This window comes from Sander lucioperca, chromosome 13 (assembly GCF_008315115.2).
Source record: "Sander lucioperca isolate FBNREF2018 chromosome 13, SLUC_FBN_1.2, whole genome shotgun sequence".
In the NCBI taxonomy this organism is placed as follows: Eukaryota; Metazoa; Chordata; class Actinopteri; order Perciformes; family Percidae; genus Sander; species Sander lucioperca.
Window position 1 is genome coordinate 12,085,745 of NC_050185.1, and position 22,489 is coordinate 12,108,233.

General features: G+C 39.7%; 1 protein-coding gene across 1 annotated transcript; it reads left to right on the forward strand.

Annotated features, from left to right (window-relative positions):
* The first annotated feature begins 683 nt into the window (after positions 1–683).
* Positions 684–22,489, forward strand: LOC116064731 (sodium/potassium/calcium exchanger 3). Its single transcript, XM_036008678.1, has 17 exons — positions 684–1,112; positions 8,716–8,823; positions 16,432–16,508; positions 16,649–16,723; positions 16,834–16,918; positions 17,320–17,423; positions 17,506–17,580; positions 17,678–17,703; positions 19,162–19,215; positions 19,297–19,430; positions 19,538–19,704; positions 19,789–20,023; positions 20,236–20,402; positions 20,727–20,841; positions 20,954–21,066; positions 21,221–21,286; positions 21,829–22,489. The coding sequence occupies exons 1-17, from the start codon at positions 1,010–1,012 to the stop codon at positions 21,937–21,939; spliced, it is 1,815 nt and encodes a 604-aa protein (XP_035864571.1). The 5' UTR covers positions 684–1,009; the 3' UTR covers positions 21,940–22,489.

Sequence of the window (22,489 nt, forward strand, 5' to 3'; positions counted from 1 at the left end):
GTGGAACTTCTTCCCATATTAGAAATTCTTTGACTTGACATTGTTTTGGTAAGAAACATTGAATGCAAACACAACTTCATGTTTGTTTACAATAAAACAGTTAGGAGGAGCCTATACAATCTGAAAATAACTGACGATGTCATAGTGATGTCAAAATAGTTTTAGTAGGCTACCACTTTAACGATTTTATGCTTGTGAAACGGATTATTCGTTTGAAATAATGTAGGCCTAATCTCGCATTGCCAGACCTATCTAATGCCTTTAGAGTTGCCCGCTCTTCAGTCCACCTTTCCTTGCTCCATTCACACCTAATTAGCGGAGTAATCAAGAACTGCTCAGGTGCAGGCGGAGTAGGGAGAGATGGTGCTCTGCACCAGTAGTTGTCACCATAGGCTACAGGCTGCTTTTTAGTGTGTATGTTTGGATTTAATGTGTGGTTGTGATGTGAATAAACGGGAAGCATCTCAGCAGGGGACCCACAAGCTCAAAAAGGCGCGTATTTTAGGCCAAGGTGTCGCAAACATTTCTGTCCATTTCCTTTGAACAAGGAGTCTTGAGTTTGTCGCCGCCTGCTGGCCACACAGGGGGTACACAGAGAGAGAGAGAGAGAGAGAGAGAGAGAGAGAGAGAGAGAGAGAGAGAGAGAGAGAGAGAGAGAGAGAGAGAGAGAGAGAGAGAGAGAGAGAAGGCACACAGAGCTCAGAGCTTGTCGCCTCCTGTTGCTGCGCCTCACTGTGGGATCTGCTGTCGACCTTTCAGACTGTAGCCTACACATGAACGCAGAAAGTTGTTTTACGCTTTTACTCGATATGTGCGACCCGGAGGTTTGGCGGAGTGAACCAGCAAAGCGTCTGCTCTGAGTCTAGAGGGGGAAACTAGGCTTTTCATTGCTGGGATTTTTTTTGACACAAGTTGGCTGAGAAGTCGTTTGCTGGTGCAGAGAAAGTGTGAAACAAGTGTAAGAAAGAAAGCAACAGATGTTTTTGGTGGATATGCGGCCGACTGAGGAATGAGAGCAGCAGCGAGGCACCGGCGGCCCTTCCAGCGGTTATGCTGCTGTGGAGTCGGGCTGGTCGCCGTCATTTGGCTCGCACAGGTCATCCAGGCACCAGGTGAGACATACAGGTTACGCGTGCGTGCACAATGATTATAATCCTATGGACATTATTTAGATACACAGTGGAATTTATTATTGCATCAATATATGAAAACCCAGTCTAAAACATGCTGCACTTATTGATGAGTAGCCTAAACACAGTGTAAATATTAATCACTGCTGAATTTTATATGAATTTGATTCATTTTTTTGCCCTGAAGAGAGATAATGCAGCCATCAGTAGCCTATATTTTAGATCAGTTTCATGTATTAGAATAAAAACAAAGGGTCCAATCAAAAGGAAAGGAAATTGTAAAATATTTTTTACACATTATAATACATCCATATATCCAATTATTTTCTCAACAAAGGGCTACATTCGTTAAACTAGTAGAACATGCTGCATAATCCATGTACACGGAGCTCAACATGTAGTGCTTTGTCTTCATTATGAGCAAAGATAAATATACTTCCCCTTCCTCTTATCCATGGATCTAAAAGTCTCTTTTTATATGGATCAAAATATGAAGATATATACAGTATTTATATGCAGTCTCTGCCTGGTGTAGAAGTGTGACTGTAGACAGGTGCTGCATTCTTCATCCAAATGTATTTCAAGCAGAGTTAAAATAGACATAACATATAATTGTCTAAATAAGAAAGAATGCTGGTACAATAGTTCACAGTACAATTCTAATTACTGTCCAGCGTTGTGCTATTTTTTAAGGCAAAATATTGTCTTCATACTAACAAACAATGACACATGTCAGACAGCTGAATCACTGTTCTGAATATTTAAATCTTATTTCAGTAGTTTCTAACATGACTGCTAACAGTCTCCCAGCTTCTGTCCCTCTGGCCCTGAAGTACTCCGCTCATACTGCAGGAAGGTGACAGTTTGTTGATTACATAAAGCAGACAGAAATCATGGCATGTATAAATCCAATCATTGGGGATAAGTTCAGTTATAGTTTACTGAAGATTGACCATTAATCATCTCAGAAGAAATACTGTGTATGACTGGGCATGTTAAGGTTTTGTTTTTAGTGCCTGCCCTTTTAATTTCTGCCTTTTCCCATGTTATCACTGTAGCTAAAAATGTGTTTTTCATTGGAAATAGATTGCTGTTTAATGTCGATAAATAATAGATCAATTTGTCTTGAATTGTTTACAGTAACTGCCATTTAATTCTATTCATACCACAATAAAACAAAACATCAGATTGACACCCACCTCTTTCACTACACTTCTTTTCCTTAAAATCATCAACCTCTATAACATTATGCACTGTTTCAGTCACATCAGTAATGGTTAGAATGAGGTTATTTTTTTCTACATTAGATGTTATGTCTCATTTTGCATCAGTGCACCTTAAGGCATCTCCACCTAGCTCATTATCTTCCCATCACCTTTGCTGATGTTGTCGCACACTGTCACACACTCTCATCAGTGGCTTCAGCACAGACAGCGTCGTTCTCTCCTATGTGCATTATAATGATATGAATGTGTTGTGGTGGTGTGCGCTTTGTTCTATCTGTTTGATTTACATTTAGGTTTCACCCTAGTATCCCGGTGAATGAGCTGTGTCATTAATATTTATACTTCACCTTTAAATTATGAGTGTGCTATTAACCAGAAGAGGTTTTTTGAATCGAGATCAAGGCCGCTCAACTCAAACCATATAAAAGCACAGGGCAAGGCATGTGTTCTGCTGTTTGTAATGACGACAGGCAGGTTACTCTCACAATGCTTGGAAAATATTACACACTGTAGCATGCTGAATACAACTGCTTGTAGAACCATTTATGGATGTGCTGATAAATACTATCAACATTTGACTGAGTCTGGCAAAAACCATTAGATTGGATATCGGAAAAATATATTACAATAACTCCACCAGCTTGATGACAAATTTATTTATTTTGCTGGAGTTGTAAAGGCAACATCATTCTCCAATTAGAAAAAATTGCAGAAGCAACAAACATTGTTGGAAGCAATTAAAGGTGCAGTAGGTACGACTTTCTGTCATATTTGCCTATGTTCGAGTAGAACTACATGAAGCAGGTAATTAAAAAAAAAAAATCTGGCTCCTCTGACACCACCTACAGCCTGTAGTGTAGAACAGCTCCCTGTTCAGATGCACCAATCAGGGGGGGTGTCTAACTACGTGTAAATTAAACACATTTCTATGCTGAAAATGACCAACCATTCCCATGTTTGCAAACCTTGGGATTTGATCCTTACGACAGAAACAAAGTTGTGTTTTTGTGCTTCTGATGAAAGTTTAATATTCACTCTCCTTTTAGCTCTGTTTTGGTCTCTACCATATCCTGAGGGAAAATATCTGGCTGTTTAGCTGCTAAATGCTCAACTATGTTTACCAACTAGTCACTAATGTGTCTGCCCATACATGAAGTATACAGTCAGTTTATCAGCTGTAGCTGCTGCCTGTTACGACAGGAAACGTGGTGGATGAGAGTGGCGAGACTAAACTGAAAGACTAGATTAGGGGTCTGCAACCTTTTTACGTACACATTGCATATGTGATACATTGCATCAATTTGACTCGTTTTTCTACACACATGTATTTCTAATTTCATCAGAATTATTGGAAAATTGGCCACATGATTGTATTGTATCTCTTACTAAAACAATGTTGTGGTATCAGTATTGGTAATGGAAAAGTTGAATCAAGCCATAGTAGCTGTTCCCAAAAATAGAAATTGTTACATTTAAATTAAGAACTTTCCAAAGTAAGAAGAGATGACCAATTGTGTGTAGCCACTTTTGATCACTTAAAGCATCAGGGGTCTCATTTATAAAACTGTGCGTAGGATCCTTACTAAAAGTGTACGTACGTCCAAAAGAAAAAACTGATTTATAAAACCGTGCGTACGCACATCTGTAAGCAATGTTCCCTTTATAAATCACAGATTACCCACAAGTATGCGTACGTGAATCAGCCTCTTATCCCACCCTGTACAGGCCCATTTTTAACCATAAATAGTCAATGCAAAACACCTCATGAATGCTGATCAGTATGTTAATGACCCTGGAAGTTGTTCTTTATGCCTAATCTTGACGACTGGTGTGCGGGGAAAAAGCTAAAAACTTCTCAGACGTTCGGGAATTGCTGCAAATTGAATTATAATTTCGGCCTGTTCTCGCAGTGTAGGGAAACCTGATCTATAGACTACCTATATTAATAATACGTCCAAAACGGCAGGCATTTTGGCACTCGGGCACAGCTTTGATATACCAGACCTAGATTTAACAGAACGCTATATTATATCCAAATAAGCCTTAGTGATAAAGGTGAAAATTATATAATATTTATATAAAAAACACTTAGCTGTCTGCCATTTCCCTCAGAGTGGCGAGGACCTGTATTTGGACCGGGATGGCACGTTTCCGGCGCGTTGCCCTCTCTACTGGACCCAATTCAGTACATAGATCCAAGAGCACAGCTTTAGGGAATTTAAATCCCTAGTCATCGTCGTGGTCCCTGTCTCTCCTGTTTCTTCCATTACCTTAGTCCTCCTGCAGGGCCAGCAGTGCCATCATGCAGCATTACGCACGGGGGTCACCGCATTATATTTACAACAATTTGTGATTGTTAACACCTTGCCAAAATCACAGTATCAACTAGTGGTATCCCCCAACCCAAGATACAATTTAAAGATGAAAGTGTAATAGGCAAAACACACTTTTCTTCATGCAGGTTTTGTCACGAACAGTATTAAAGTTCGGACCGATAACAAGGACGTTAAGTGTAACAATTGTGCGAGAGCTTAACGGCTGTATTTCCAGACTTTGACATTTGATGATATACACAGATATTTATTATTTACACTGTGTTCTGCCGTTATCTAATGGTAGGGTATTTGATGCTATCCTGTATTCCATGGAATCGGGCCATCTCCTCCTCCTGCGCTCCGTAGCGGACAATGTGACGGTGAGACAGCGCAGATTAAACATTAAGAACAATTTTTTATTAAGATTTGAGTCGGATTTTACAAGGTGTTTATGGAACAATTCTAACTCAGTACAAGTGCAAATAACACTGCTGGATATAATCTTCATGATAACGTGGATGATATGGAGTGAAAAAATGTGCGTGAGGCATCAATACTTGAAAATATTAAGAGTAATCGTTATTCCCATATGTACTTTCTGCAGTCTGACTTCATTTCACCACTTCACCATCTGCGTCGCCAATTCCCATTGTCTCCAAAATGTGCGTACACATGTGCACATTCTGCCATCAAGTTTGTTTTTTATAAATCAAAACCTTTGTGTGGGAAGTGCACGCACAAAACAGGGCTGAAAATGTGCGCACGCCACATTTATAAATGAGATGATAAATGAGAAATGAGATAAATGAGACCCCAGAACTGTACATAGGGTTATTGCAATCAAACTGCAGTTGATATCAACAGTTTCACGAGTTTTGCATCTTTTATGGGAGAAAACTTGCACTTATGACATAATCCTTATTTGAGCTTTGCTCCACACTGGGGCTTTTGAACTTGTCTATGCTCAGACATTTATATAACTGTGGTTTAGCTCCCATTTAAGATCAAATCAAAAGTTCATCAGCTCTGCAACATGACACTTCCTCAATGTTCAGTCTGAATGTCAGTGGAGATATGGACGAGTTAGTTAGTTATCTAGTGTTGGAGTGTTGGACTGAAATGTAAATATTGTTTTTTATAAAGTAATATCCAAAGACTTAGGCTTCAGTGGCAGCCATACTTAGCACATTGCTACTGTTAAGGATTTCACAGTCAGACATTTTCTGTGGAGGCAGTAAACCTGTTTGGGGAAAGACCTGAGGAAGCCGGTCTTTCCGGTTGATGTGTGATTGACGGGATCAAATGTCTTGTTTCTGCTGAAGGAGGCACCACTGGTTTGTCTTTCCTGAAGGGAACAGATAATAGTGTATGGCTTTGGACTTTCATGTTTTAAAGGAGGACTTCGTCTTCTAGGTCTTGTAAAAATCAAATAGGTGCTGTTTAAAGATTTGCAGCAGTGTTCAGCATGTGTTGCAGCAAGATTAATTCATGTGCTTTTGAAATCTTTACTGCCTTAAGACAAAATAAAATCATGAATAAATGTCACAACATAAGCATTTGGCTTGGAGGTTCCCCACAGTCTGCACTATTATACTGATGTGTAAAGAGAGGAAATATGAATTATGGTATTAACTTTTTGCACTCAACCAGCATGTTTATGTTGAAGCATGCGGTAGCAGGATTAGGATATTTCCATACAAACACATTTTATGTTCCTTCAGCTTTCATCACTGATCCTTCTGTAACCTCTTTCCTTTATATTTACATTTTAAGCCTTTAGCAGACAGTCTTATCTAGAGGAACAATCACTGTAACAGTAAAGTTTAAACACTATGGATCACCTAAATTATAAGCAACTTCAGTACAAAGCTCAGGGTCAGAGTGAAGACAGTGTGTGATGTACAGATCTTTATGTCCAATTTAAACACATTTTTGTAGCTGTAAGCAGAGGTGGGCCACCTTAATGCACTTTTATGAAATTCCATTCTAAGGGAAAAGGGCAAACTGGCTATTTGATACAGCAAATGCCATATTTCATAAGTGTGGCTGTTGTTCAGGGCGGCTGTCATCTAACATTGATCACACGACGAGAGGCGCCAAGATCTGGGTGGTTTACCACCTCAGCTAAACAATTTCCTGAGGGAAACGCTGTGTAGCGTTAGCATCACCAGAACCCTCAAACTTACTGGAAGATACAGTATAAAGGCTTGGAAAGGAATCAGAGAGTCTAACTTTTATAATGAAAACTGTCTGGGAGACAATTATCTCATGCAGATTAAATTTACGAACGCAAGAATAAAGTATAAGGATTTAAAAGTATTTTTAAGCAGTCTATTTTCAGATTAAGTAATTAGTAAGATGTCAATTAAGTGCCTTGAAGAATGTTTTACATTTTGTATAAGTCCTTATGTATGTTGCACTTTATTCCTGCTGACAGCCAGTGCTTATTAACGTACTTATGAGAACTTGGAACCGGAGAATTCTTTTCATTTTTGGATTCATTTTCTGTTAATTGCCTAATTAATTAATCAACTGAACGTTTAAGCACTAATCAGTTTTGTAATTCATATGTTGTTTATATGTGCTAAGATTGTTGAGTTAATAAAATCTGAATCTGGAAAACAAATATAATAAGCATCCCATTTTTATCTCTCCTTTTTCGAATGAGACAAGATGTGGTTTAGTTGTTAGAGACTTGATGGTATACTGTAAGTGTGAAAATGGTGCAGAGCCATCTGTGACAGAAACCCATTTGAATTTCATACGAGTCAAGCTCCTCTTGATGCCTCAACATGAAAGCCTTCACGTCTCCTCTCAGCCACGACTCGTGAAATGGACTCATTGAGCTGTAAGGTACAAAGAGACACTACAGCGCCTGGCAATCACCAAATGCATCAGACAGACAACAAGCTGCCTTGTAAATAAAAGGACAGTGTAGTACAAAGCATAATGATAACGGCCTCACTATCTTCTCTGCAAAAGTGGAAAAATCTCTGTGGTGGGGCATGTCTGTATTTCTTTCCCCCATAGGAGAGATGATGAGGCAGATGTATCTGTGGGGAATTCTTTGCCTGTCGCTGTAGTAAAGTCATAAAAACTCAAAGCCACACAGAGATTAGCTATTGAGGAATGAAATACAGAGCTGTAATACACAGCATACACATTTCAGTGCTGATAGCTCAGGACAGCATCACTGAATTACTGAACATGCAGCTTTCTCCCTGAGCCAGAAACATGAAACTACAGTCTGTTGAGTTGGCACGTAACAGAAGAATAACTGGAGACAATTACTCCATGGACAAAGAAAGCGGCAGTAACAATACTTTGGACAAGTCAACATTTTCTTTTATTTAATCGAAATAAGAAAAAATATTATTTGGTTATTATAATTAAGTTGGAGGTTCTTTGAAAAAAACAAAGTAGAGCTGAAAAAAACAATTTTGATGAAATTGTTTTAAATTATTTATTAAACAAAAAGGCCAATGAAATCACTGGTTCCATTTTCTCACATTTGAGGACTTTCTACTTTTGGGGTTTTACACGGTTGGTTGGACAAAGCAGTTATAAGACATAACCATGGGCTCTTGGAAACTGTGATAGACTTTTTCATTTTTTATTTGGACTGCAACCTATTTTCTTAAATAATTGATTAATCATTTGGAAAATAGTGAAACGATCACAATTTACTAAAGCCCAATCTAACGTCTTCAAATGCCTAGTTTTGTTACAAAAACAGTCCAAAGCCCGAAGATTTACTTTCATATAGTCAAAGAAAAGTAGCTAATCCTCCCATCTTTTCTTGAATAATGACTAAAAACCATCAAGCAATTATCAAAATAGTTGCATTATTTTCAGTTTTATTGACTGATTGTTTCAGCTCTACATTTCATTGACTAAACAATCAAACCGAAGAATTATCCACATATTAACCAGTAATGAAAACCATAGTTAGTCCATCCCTAAATCACAGCACATAGGCTTAGTTCTTGGAGTGTGTGAGGTCTTTCAAGTGTTTAAAATTACTCTGGTGTTGTTTTGTAACAGAGACAGAGTCTTCTGGGTTTCGGCCAGGTTTGAACGGTGGGGAGCTGCGATGGACTCGCCGGCTGATGCAGGAGTCAGACAACCAGAGCATAGATCAACCCCGAGCAGGTGAGTCATTCTTCTTTACCTGGATAGATGTCGTCTGTTCCTCTAGGTCAAACCAGCAAACTCTCCCAGACTGTCTGCAACACTTCCTTATTGTTCAGTGTAGGGGTGGGTGATATGGATAACATCTTCTATCACAGTGTATGTATCCAGGGGTTAAATTGGGATTTGCTATGTGGGGGGCTCTGTGGTTTCAGGGTTACTAGCTACCAAAGATTAGGGGCAACCTGCCGCAAATTATCTTAGGTTAAAGTTATAGTATCATTTTGAGCAGAATATCAAAGCAATTTGCTTTCGGTTTTTAAACCTCAGTTTCTGACCTATTTTTCTCCCTATCTTGCCATCCACCTCTCACTTGCTGCCATCTGTGCTGTCTGACTGACTGAGTGCCCTGAGGTTGCTTTATGGTGGTTGGAAACCAGCGTTAAGGTGCATTATACCACCTAGACTGATCCGCTTGGTAGCTTTTAAGGAAACCCATTGACAGAAAAAATGGAAAATCCTGTGAATGTTCTGATGTTCGCAAGTTCTTACATCACCTAATTTAGGACTATGTTCCCTACATGTATGAAGAAAACGTGTTTTAATCATTGTTTGAATTATTAAGACCAAGAAAACATTGTTGAAGATGGGCTTCGTGTTTTGAAAATGTAGGGAGTTCAAAGCGGTTTAGTGATGTTTATACGTGTGTGTGTGTGTGTGTGTGTGTGTGTGTGTGTGTGTGTGTGTGTGGTATATGCAGGTAAAGGTAGAGTGTACCAGAGATTTCTGCCTCTCCCCTGCAGGGGAACTGAAAGGTCATGCGGCATTGTGTCAGTTGTCAGGAGTGTGTAGTCAGTGTCACGCTTGCGCACCGATGGACTCAAGGAGACAGACTGAGCACACAAGAGGAAGCTACCAGAGTGAAAGTCAGTTTAGATTTTCTAAGGTATTCTGTCTTTAACAGGCACCAAGTTACCTTCCATTGCTTCCTGAGTTTGGCTGCACCCTAAATAGTTTGGACAGATTCAAACTGCTCCTTATTATCACTGAGACTTGCAGCCAATCGACAGCAATAATTACACTTTTCTCGTCGTTTCTCTGGTTCCCAGGCTGATTAGATGGCTGGCTGACATGAGTCACATTCATCACAGCTGACAGTTTTATGATAAAAATTCAGATTGAAGAGGAAATCTCTTTAGCGAATAGCACAGAGTAGATAAAATAACACTGCCGCACAATGAAAAATCTTTTACCTTACTGAAAGAATACAATTCTGTATCTTCACATCATCTGCATTTACTCTCTGGCGGTGCTAATAATAGGCTGTCAGTCACAAAATATGTATTGTGTGCAAACTGCATGATTATTGTAATCTCACAGAAATTTATGCAAATCATGTTATGCTAATAATATAGCATGCAAATGGCCTTTTCAGACCACACTTCAAAATACCACCTTAAATGTACTCTGCCTACTGAGGGGGTGCAACCTAAAAATAAACCTGCACACAATGAATCATTTTAACCTTTTTAAAAATAGATTTGAGTGAAACACGCTTTCATGACATCTCCTGCATGCAAGGATGTGTCTTAGAGACTTCCCAGAACTTTTCAAATATATTTTGTTTGTCACAGCAGTTGGGAACAATTATCATGTCAGGGCATCCTAAATTATTTGCAAAATAATTTATGTGCATCTGACACTGGCTATTCTTCTGTATGAAAGGTTTGACTTAAAATGATTTGACTAAATAATGCATTTATTTTAGAGGTGTAGCCTTGAATTCAAGCAACATTTTATCACCAAACCTCTAAGCCATTTTTAATCCTAAATAGGTATATGGCGGTTCTAGCTCCTGATAATCTTATCGGGAAGAATAATTCCACAGCTCAGTGACATTACAAGTAATTTATTGGTTATATATTTTGAGAGCTTACATTTGAGAGGTGCACAAACACTGAGTCATCAGGGACAATTGATCTGGCACTTGAAGTAAATTCACACATTACAAGCATCTCATTGTCCCTGCATGTCTTCTTCTGTGACATTACATTACAATAGAGGTGTTTTTTGTCCATCCTTGAGAGAGAAAATGAGACCCAGTGTCTCTTTCTACCAGTGCTCCATTTGCTCTATTCAGCAATTCGTGTTTTGCTACCCGATAACACACTTAACCTTTATTGAGTTCTTGGCTGCAAACAGATCTCCCTCATTATCTCTTACAAAGACACAAGCAAACTGCGGGCAGATACTTCACTGTGGTAATACGCTGGAGACGAGCAGGCAAACAAAGGGCTGGACAAGTAGTATAAGACACACTAGTGACCACGGCTCCAGGCTCAGGTTGCCGCCCTCTTCCTCGGCTGCCTGACAGTGATTGCATAATCTGTAGTATGATTAAAAAGCCTGCCCTGGACCTTGGGGGATATTATCTTGGGGATTGCACAGTAACGCCTAGCCCCAGACTCTTTCTCTCTTTTCATCCCTCCGCTGCTTAACAAGATGGAGACGGTGTGACCCGCCTTCAGCTGACAAGCCTCTGAGGCTGTTGTTGCTAGGCAACTGAATGCTACATTTTGGAACCCAGACAATTCTGTCTTTCAAGCACTGGAAGTCCTAAAGAACTAAAAATAGACCATGAGGAGAGGGGGTGGTGGTGAATCTAAATGATGTAAATGGCTCATACTGTGTGTGTCGTTGAGGCTTGTTATGTTGTTTATTTTGGCAAGCTTGTTATGTTGCTATTCGGCTGAGAATAGTATTTTTCCACAGCCATATTTGAGGGTTTTTAGGAAAGAGTTGAGAAAGAGAAGCTGACAGATAAACTAACAGAAATTGTCTTCAAATGATCTTGGACTTTTATCAGGGCAGTCAGATTATGGATGCCACACAAAGCAAACAGCAGTTAATGTGACTATTATTTGTAGCCAAGTGAAGTTTTGGAAATGTTGAAGCTGAATACTGTTGGATCATTTTGTTCATTCTTCTTTACTTTCTGTCCACAAAAATGACTCAACATTTAAGGAATAAAGGGCAGAGGTTAAGGCTGATCATAAGTCTTGATTGTCATTAAAGAGAGGTAATTTCCTTTGACTTTAGATTTTACTATGATATATTTAGCTATAATAATGGATGGTGTTGTATGAGCACTTTTGTCACACATAATGTTTAGTGTTTTTATTGATAGGCGAGATGGTTGGTGCGGTTCATCAGCGTCCTATTTAAACTGCCTCAAAGGAAAGCAAATCAAAGAACAAATTCATAATTGAATTTACATTAAAGATTTAAATGAAATGAATGAAATGCAGGCTTGTTGCAGAGGTGTGTGTGTGTGTGTGTGTGTGTGTGTATATGTGTGAACATGTGTGCATGCATGCTCGATACTCCAATGCCAGTTTGGTTAATCCATGATACGTCGATACCTTAGCTTAACTCCAGAACGCTCTGCAGACTCTCAGATCAATAACATTACTCTGCACCACCCACTGCTCCTTCATTCAGCTACACTGAAGCCCCCTGCAGCGGAGTGACTCAGAGAGAGCTCTGTTCCTCACATCAGCACTGCTTTCACTTCCTGTGCCTTCTGAAGAATTTTCTCGGCATTGAACTTACAGTATACTTGAAGATCTAATCTGCTGCACAGGCTTTATTGATCTGGACTCGAATAAAATAGAAAGAAACTGTCATCTGTACTCAGCAACCATAACAGTGCAACATAACCAGATTTCAGTTTAAAAAAGACAGAACCCTTTTGGATTTAGCAAAAACCATGCTGCATTTGCTAAAGTTTGCTGACATTAATATGTGATCAAAATGAAAAAAATAAACTAGTAACTGGTTGATGCATTTATGGCTGGGAATCACCAACGATTTGCTTTGATTACATTTCAGATTAAATATCAATTAGGTTAGGGAAAATCAGTTACAATACCAATTTTGCTTGGATATAAAAAAGATTCTCACAGAACTTATGCTGTAAATTGTACAAGCAAGAAGCAACCCTCAAATATTTTTTATAATGCATCAGGTTAATGTTAGCATTAAGAAATGACCCCCAAAAAGTTTGTTTAAAGTTCTTTCATTAACAAATTACAGCAGACGTCAACACAATATAGTGCAACTGTAGACTACAGCCAGAGAGTATGTTGAAGAACATTCTTGTAAAACAACTATACCATGGTAAACGATGAAAAAAAGACCGATTTCAGGATTTTATTAATCAATATCGGATCACTCAATCAAAGATTGGTTATTTTAACCCAGCTCTACATGCATTGCTGCAGTTTAAAATAGGCCACAGTGTTTTGTTATTGTTGAAAATGTTGTAGTGGATTCAACTAAGAACTTATACACTTTTATATGGCAGACAATAAGTGCAGATGCATTAGGGGTAAATTTACACTTTGCTTCTTGACAAACTAATTTTACTATGTGCCTGGATTTTATAATGCTGTGAAGTTATTATATAAGATTGTTGTTCAGTGTTATTTTCTGTTATAATGTATCAGTCTTTTCATTGCTGTACAGAATAATCTACCATATCTGCTAGTTAGCAGGTAGACATTAAGTTAAGCCAGCATGATGTCTTAGATATCACAACAAAAGTTTGAGTAAATTAATGACGCACAAGAGAAACAGAATGAAAAACAAATTACAATTCCCAGCCCTACCCTAGACCCAGACTGTTAATTATATTATATTCACTGTTCTTCCAGACTAAAAATAACAACAGCTGTTGGGCAACATATCAAGTAAATTACATTAAACTGTAATCCACTTTGCGTTAAACACATCAAACGCACCATTAATACTATGTGCAAGTTCAAGTTTAATTCTTAAAATGGCTTTCAAGATATTCTAATATCACTTTTTTTAGTTAACAGGGATAGAATAGATGGTGGTCACACCTAATATACACAATTCAGGACAAAAGAAAACTCTTGATATTCAAATTGTCTGTAATTCTCAGAAAGGACTCTCCTCAGAACGTTCTGATGCCACTACACTCCTACAGCATACTGTATGCATCAGTGTGCCTTTTTGAGTTTTGCATTTCATGCACTTCTTAGTGGAAAGCCATTTAATTTAATTCATGTTTGCGGGGATAAAGGAAAGTATTTTTAATACTTTGAATTAAAACAATTTATTGCTAATGGACCTAAAACGCTTCCTAGCATTTTTCCAAATGATGAATTCAGATCTTTGTCTTTTAAGAGTAGGTCAGTGATCTAGCGTTCTACACATCTTTTAAATACGTTTTTGATTTTGGCGTTAATTGTATTTGTAATTGATAACATAGATCAATGTTTTAACCAGTTTATTAAAGCTTCACATTTGCCCTCCGTCTGTTATGTCCTTCATGTTTTATAACATCGGTTTATGTGCATTAAATGTGAGGAGGTTGAGGAAATGTACGGAGCTATTTACTCTTTTTTTTTTAAATAGCCCTTCAGCTTGTGTAGGAATGAAACAAAGAGCTGCTGGGAAGACACAACTGGATCAAAGGTGAAAGAGTTACAGTATGGGAGAATTTCATGATTCTGGCATTAAAAAGACACCGCACAGAGAGAAGTGATGTTAGAGGTCTGAGTACAGATGCACTTGTACTGTCAGAGGAACAGCACATCAACATCGCAGCTCGACCTCTGATTACAAAACGACTGACTTTATCAAGATGAAGGCACATCTGGCTTAAATCCCTGATTTGGGAAGTTGCAGACGGCGATTATCTTGAACCTATGTGTTTCAGTTTGTGGTGTTGTGTTGTGAAATCACAACATAAAAGAGTCTCGGTAAAGCACATTCCTGTCCAGTAGCCTTCAGTTAACTAGTATGCTGAAATACGCTGTGTATCTCTATGCCGTTCTCCCCCCTTGCTCTCTCAGACCTCTCCTGAGGGTTTGTAAGGAAAAATAAATATTTTTAGACATTACGGTCCAAAGCTGCTGTCACTTCTCTTTTTTTCATTTTTCATAAACCCTAACCATGGGAAACACATATTCACCTCCCCCTTTCTCACTGTTCAGGCATCGCCTTGCCTTTGGCTTTCTACTGCCACCCATCAAAAAAAAAAAAAAAAGCTGCCCCCAGGGAGAGTGTCGGCATAGCAACTGCCTTCACCAGAGCAACTCCTCAAAAGCATCCATCTGAGGTACATGCTGCAGGCAGGCCTCAGTTTTCACCGACAGAATAACCTGAGAGTTTATGTTTTGGGGCAGAAAGGAGACTGGAAGGCTTCCAGGGCTGTTAGACGAGACACAGAGAGCAAAGAAGAAGGTGAAAGAAATAAAGCCACAGAGAGAGAGCACATATGTCCAACAGCTGATCAACTTGAGAGGCCGCTGGAGAAGATGCATACACATTTAGGCTGCCTCTTTTGTGCGATAAGATGACAGAAAGTTTACATGCTAAGCCTCTATGATTTAGTGGACAAGCCCTGCCCTGCAATAACAGCTGGCACACAGAAAATAGTTCTTTTCCCCTAAGAGAGCAGAAAACAGAAACATTACCAACCTTCAGAAACTCACTTCAACTCTGGGCTTTGAAAATTACGCACTTAAAGAAGTTTATAGCACAATAAGCATCCAGGCAGGCGGTGTTGCACTCTGGCACAGACACAAATGTGTAAACATTACTGCACTAACATTTACATTTTCTAACTGAACATAGCCAAATTACTGCCCCCTACTTGAGACCATATGGTCTCCTCGTCTCACTCTCTGACACTGCAGTGTCGAAGATCAAATCTCATATCCCCGATCACAAGGGACCCTTTTAATCCATGCAGTCTGTTGTTCAGTTTCCATGCAGGCGCGCTGCCTCATGACGGCTGCACTGTGCTTATTGTGAGCTTGTCGGCCCACTGTTGTCTCACACAGCAGAAGAGCTATTAATAGCTCCATGCTCCCTGGTAGTTTAAATTCATCCAGCTCGGCTCCGAGTTGCAAATTGGAGCTGCACCACACTCTCGAGGCTCTCTTTTGTAACGTCAAGGGAACAGAGGGATTAACAGTTTTTTTTTTCTTTTACACTTCAGGAAGGGCAGGAAGCAGCTGCCAGTTTCACTTTCACCTCACTTCCTGTCTCACTCTTCAGCGCAAGACAGATGATGTTGTTGTGGGTTTTTGTGTGGTGCAGACACACAGGCTGATTACACAATTTAAATGACTTCTCTTTTTCATATCTGAGTTTATTTTGGAATGCAATTAAAAATGGTAATGCTTAAAAAGTGAAGCTTTATAAGTGTACATCAGAAATCAGAAGAAAGCAAAGCACATAATTGTATTTGGTAAAATACTGTATATAAGCAATAGGGTAATAAGTAAATTATGTAATTTATTCTCCAAATAAAAAATTTAAGGGAAACATTTTGTATTCCTACATCAAACGTCAAATATGAACGAATGCCTTGCAGGTTAAAAGACTGTTGCATCATTATCTCATGTACTGTTTGTACCTGATGTATTTTTTCTTTTTCTTTCAGTAAATTGATGTCAAACAGCATTAGGCTGTTTTCATTTTGTTTGCAGATTGCAGAATATGGCTGTTTTTGAGTGGAAAAATAAATGAATGTATGTAATGTATGTATACTATAATATCATATCTATCATCATGCCTATCCCCCCGCAGCCATCCATGAGTTTCCACAGGACATCTTTACCAAGGAGCAGAGGAAGAAGGGGGCTGTGTGTCTGCATGCGCTCTGTGTGAGTATTTCACATATCGCCTGAAATCTGCAGAAGCCAACATTGCAAACCAAGACCTACATAACTAATTTATTTTATAAAAAGGCAGGGTGTTCATGTGTCCCTCCACTCTCTTATCTGTGCTCACCTGTACTATCCAGGCCATCTACATGTTCTATGCTCTGGCCATCGTCTGTGACGACTACTTTGTCCCCTCCCTTGAGAAAATATCTGAGGTGAGCAGACTGCACCAACCTGCCTTCAGATATCATATCTTAGTTTAACAGATCCAAATCTGATTATTCTCATTTTATTCCAAGCTGTTTTTTTAAAATATAATTTTCAGAACCTGCAGCTCAGTGAAGATGTGGCCGGGGCGACATTTATGGCTGCAGGAAGCTCTGCTCCAGAGCTTTTCACCTCTCTCATTGGTTAGTAGCTCAGCCAATCACGACCAAATAACAGCTGTGGCAGTTTTGAGAAAGCATGCCAAAATTAGATTTCACTTATTCTCAACATTTTAGCAGAGAAATGCTGGGATTTGAAATAGCCTTCACAACCTCTGCAGTCCTACAATTATCCAGAAGATGTCAGCAGAGTCAAATATTAAACCTCAAAAGGGATTTTCCATATTTGTAGGTGTTTTCATGGAGATTAGTGACTAGTGAACTCCAAATACAAAGCTGGATGGTGTGTGTTTCTCTCTGTAAATTGTTGAAATAAGAGTCCACAGAAACCGATCTTAGATTTAATCTAATCTGAAATCAAACAAAGTCAAATACCAAATGCACACGTTTGACTTCCTCTCCTCCCCTCTGTCACCCACCCTCAGGTGTTTTCATCACCAAAGGAGACGTTGGAGTTGGCACGATTGTCGGCTCCGCCGTCTTCAACATCCTGGTCATCATTGGCCTGAGTGGGATCTTTGCGGGCCAGGTGGGAACAACCTTAACCAAAATCTTGCATGCAGTTGTTCTTGAGTGAACGAACACTGACCTTTTATAGCTTTTCTCCACAGACAGTGGTTCTGACGTGGTGGCCCCTTTTTAGAGATTCTTCCTACTACATCCTTGCTGTATTGACTCTCATTATGGTGAGATGTGTATTTTGTCAAAATAATAAATGATTGTTTGTTCAACTTTTACGCCTCCACATTGGGTTTTGAAGAATCTCTTTTATCCCCTCTTTAGGTTATCTATGATGCCACAGTTGTCTGGTGAGTCCACCTACCTTGAGTTCTGTTTTTACTTTTCATATAATCACATTTCCATAGGAGCACTCCCACAGTAGTATCTGTGTTTATACTGACACAGATCTGCAAATTCATCTCTGTTCCCTCACGCTCTGATTGGTGTCAACACCCTCTCCTTCAATTTCGTTATTACAATCGGGAAGATGAGGGTGTCCAGTTCAACATCAGGGATTTTGCAACATGTTAAATTGATTTGTTCTCTGATTCGTACTCGACAATAACAAAAGATCTAAATGTATATTTCCAGTCGGCTCATTTCAGAGTCAGTAGAGGTGATGAGGAACAAGCACAATTTAAAATCTGTGGTTGAATTACTTTTAATTGTTTAATATGGCTGGAGGACGTGTCTGTCCTCACACACATGATCATTGATTTGGAGCTTAGCTGTTAAATTGATTTCTTTTGTGTAGCTTTTCCTTCTTAACACGCTCCTTTAGTGCTCTTGATAGCTTCTTAGCTGCCTGTCCTAGATGTTTTCTGTTCTAGCCACCTGAGGCCTTTTGTAAAAAAAAATAATGGCTCTCCATTGTTGTATGCGGCACTGGTTTTAATGAAAGTAGATTTATTCATGGCTTTAATGTGTGTTGTAGCTGTGGATTTATCAGTGATATATGGCAGGCTGTTTATTGAATCGTAGTGTGCCAAGCCAAGGCTATCCCGCTGTATTTCACCTTACCACTGTTCTTCTGAATACACTTTGTCAGATTTGTGTCTCAGCTCACTTTGCCAACAGCTGTTTGCACAAGTTCAGTTTGTGGGTGAGGTTGATGAAGTTTTTTAGGAGTAAACAACAGTGTTATTCACTAGTGCTGTTATCTTTTACAGTGCACGTAGTGCTGTATTTGTATTTTATGGGGATAAATACTGTATGATCCAGCTCTCCTAAAGGAAGTATATAAACAGGACTCCAGCTTAAAGCCTCTTAAAACATGGTTTCAACTCTTTATAACATTTCATTTTCTTGACTAAATTAGCAAAAATCTTTAAGTTAAAGTTCAGAAGAAAACGTTCTTAGTCATTTCTCATAAAAGTTACACATTCAACAACTCGACTGATCTGCTTATATTCTGTTTGTTGCACTATTATTCCCAACTTTTAAAAATGTAGTTTATAGAAGTGGAGAGATGCTGTATCAATTTTAACAATGCATTAAGGTATCTATGATTCTTATATAACTACTATAAAAAAGATGCTCTATAAATCATAAATATTTACAAATTAATTGTATTTAACACATTTATATTGATGTAAGGCATTACAGACACCACTGCCATTAGAGTATGATTAAAATAGGACTGAAGATTAAGTTGTTATATTTAATGTGACATTTTGAAAAGAGGTTCACTTACACTGCACACACCGACTGTGTGACTTTGTGGTATTTGAGACTGGACTAACACAAATGTATTACTTGCTGTGCAGGTGGGAGTCGCTGCTCCTCATGACCATGTATGGAATCTACATTATAATCATGAAGTAAGTTTACCAGAAGACCAAACACATATCATGCCTCTATTGCCATATGGATGTAAGCAAACGGTATCGCTTTGTTTGCAGGTTCAACTCCCAGCTTCTGGCGTTTGTGACGCGTCAGCTCAGGAGCACCGGGCCATGCTGCCTCGGATCAGAGAACGACAAGATGGGAGAGGATGCCTCTGCTTGCAACACCTCCCTGGTGCTTCTCAATAAAGGTCAGAAGATGTTTGAATAATGAATAATCTTCTCTTCTTTGCTGCTGTTGTATATAAATAAAAGGAATGTTATTTGTCATGTTTAATCTACAACAACCTTTTCACAGGCCAGGCCCATCATCAGGAGGCTTCTCCAGTCATCATGGTGGATGAGCTTCTCATCCTCAACCCCCACAAACTGTCCTTCTCTGATGCTGGCCTGCGTATTATGATCACCCCCCACTTCTCCCCCCGCACCAGGCTCTCCATGGCAGGACGCATGCTCATCAGTGAGGTATTTGACACACATGGAACGCACATTATAACACAATCTTCTCTGAGCTCTATAACAAAAAAACGTCCCGCTCTCCTCTCACAGAGACAGAGGCTGATTCAGATTTCGAAGGACCAGCAGGACGGTGAGGCTGGCCCCGGGTCACGAAGGGGATCAACCAGCAACAGCCTGAAGAGGATGGGGTCCTGCAGTCTGGAGAACGGAGGCAGGACACCCGGGATAGGAGAAACAGAGTCAGGAGACAAGCCAGGGGCCGGAGTGTGCCAGACAGAGGAGGAGAAGGATGACGATGGGATTTTCAATCCCGTGCGCATACCAGGTGAGGAAGATCAGCTGTAAAGTGCGAGTAAGATTTAACCTGCAATGATTTGGGTTTGTGTGTGTGTGTGTGTGTGTGTGTGTGTGTGTGGTTTTTCTTTTTTATGTTTTCTTTTTGATGTGGTAGCTTATCCCTGGTTGACAAAAGTCTTTGAAATACTTGATTGTCTTGACTACCATGTGCCCTTCTGACTGGCTTCCCGCTCCTCACAGGTAGCTGCTGTGCGCGGGTGAAGTGGCTGATCAAGTGGCCTCTGGGCCTCCTGCTCTACTGCACTGTGCCTAACTGTATTCAGCCACGATGGCACCGCTGGTTCATGGTCACATTTGTGGCCTCCACCCTGTGGATCGCCATCTTCTCCTACCTCATGGTGTGGATGGTAAGGAGGCACGACTTAATGCAGTGAAGACAGACCGTGAGCTTAAATTCTGAAATGATAAAAATGACAAAAAACTGATCACAGATGCTTCAGGTTGCTGTTGGTCTAATACAACAATACAGGTATAATCTACAGCATGCCTTGTACTCTTTACATCTACTAAATGTAGCTGTAATGTACATCCATACATTGGTATGCATAGATAAACAGAGGCCAGTTGAAAGCTTTAACAGGACAGAGAGTTGTTGTTATTTGAGGATATACCACCTTAAAATGCTCCCTCTGTGCATTCTTGACACTGATGTGTCCTAACGTTTCTGTCAGGTCACCATCATCAGCTTCACACTAGCCATCCCAGACTACATCATGGGCATAACCTTCCTGGCAGCAGGGACCAGCGTGCCGGACTGCATGGCAAGTCTGATTGTAGCTCGACAAGGTAAAAAGCGCAAACCTCATTCTGAATTCCCAAGTCTTTTTGTCTATCCTCTCTTTGTGGTGCAAGGGCTTCAATTTAGCATTTCTCTGTCACTTTTCCTGTCTCTTTTCAGGCATGGGGGACATGGCAGTATCTAACTCCATAGGCAGCAATATCTTTGACATCCTTCTGGGTTTGGGTTTCCCCTGGGCTTTGCGTACCCTTGTGGTGGACTACGGATCATCAGTATGCATACACTTTATCTCCCTATAATACCAATCTTCTTTTCCTTCTGTCTGTGATTTACTGATGTCTGCATGTGTGTGAGAAACTGATATTTTAAGTTCTCACTTCTGTTAGATGTTCATAAAATTGTGACACCTGCTTTTCCACCCCATAGGTCTCCATAAATAATAAAGGACTGGTGTATTCTGTCGTCCTTCTGTTGGCATCTGTGTTTCTGACGGTGAGGAAACAAGTTTTAATATCTGTTGTCAGTATGCAAAATAATTAAAAATGGATTTTAATTCAGTTCAAGACATCGTGAACATGGGGGGAAAAAATGTCACTGTCCTGCAGCGAGAATTTACCTTCATTAAACACTTCCTATTGACCTGCATGTCTCCTAGGTCACTAGTTCAGTGTGAAAAGGCAAAAACAGAAACCGTTTCTAATAAAATTTGTCTAATATTTAAGGCCTTTAATGAAATAAAAAATCATTTGAATCCTGTTTTTAGAGGTTTAATAATTTCACTATGCAGTTGTACTGTGTTGTACTACTGTACATGCTGAGCTGTTTACAGATTGTTGCACAAGCAGGTGGCCAAAAAATAAATTAATGCATGTGTGATATATAGTTACTGGATTTTTGAACCCTCAAATATTGACATTGGCCTCAAAAATCCAGTATCAGTCCAGCTCTATTACATTCACTCTTAGATGTATCCAAAAACTGTAATACAGGTGAATCTTTTTGGCTCTTGCTCACCACTGTCTCTATGTTTTCAGGTGACGAGTGTTCATCTGAACCACTGGAAGCTAGATCGCCGGCTGGGTCTGGGCCTGTTGTTTCTCTATGCCATCTTCCTGCTCTTCTCCATCCTCTTTGGGCAGATGTAAGGCCAAAGGTCAACCCTGTCAGACAACATGAGTACCTACCTTTCTACTACATGTCCTCTTAACTGAAGCCAAAAAAGAGTGACAGCGTTGGTTGTGTTCTTTGTGAGAGTTTCTGTGCGCCTCCTGTTGGACTCGCTAGGGTGAAACTGTACAAATGCAACCACACAAAGACACACTGAAGTCTTTTATCGAAAGTACCATTTTTTCTCCTTTCTGAACAGTGCAGTGTATGAAAACAGTCTTTAAATTATCAAATTGGCTGACTTAGCAAAATAATTAATAACATGACAAATGGAAGCAACAGGCTTGTTGGGTCTTACATTGTCTCGCATTGCCAAACCTTACTCCACAGCGCTGCAGAGTAAGGTCTGGCTCCTCCATACATACATTCCAGGATAGGAGAAATAAACGCTCTGGATTGTTTGCATTTCTTTGAACCAATCACAACCATCTTGGGTGGCGCTAAGCTCAGGTCGGAGAGACGGTGGCTCTGCAAAATGGTCTCGGGAAGGAACTTGGTGAAACATTTGCACCCTGCAAAAGAAAACGC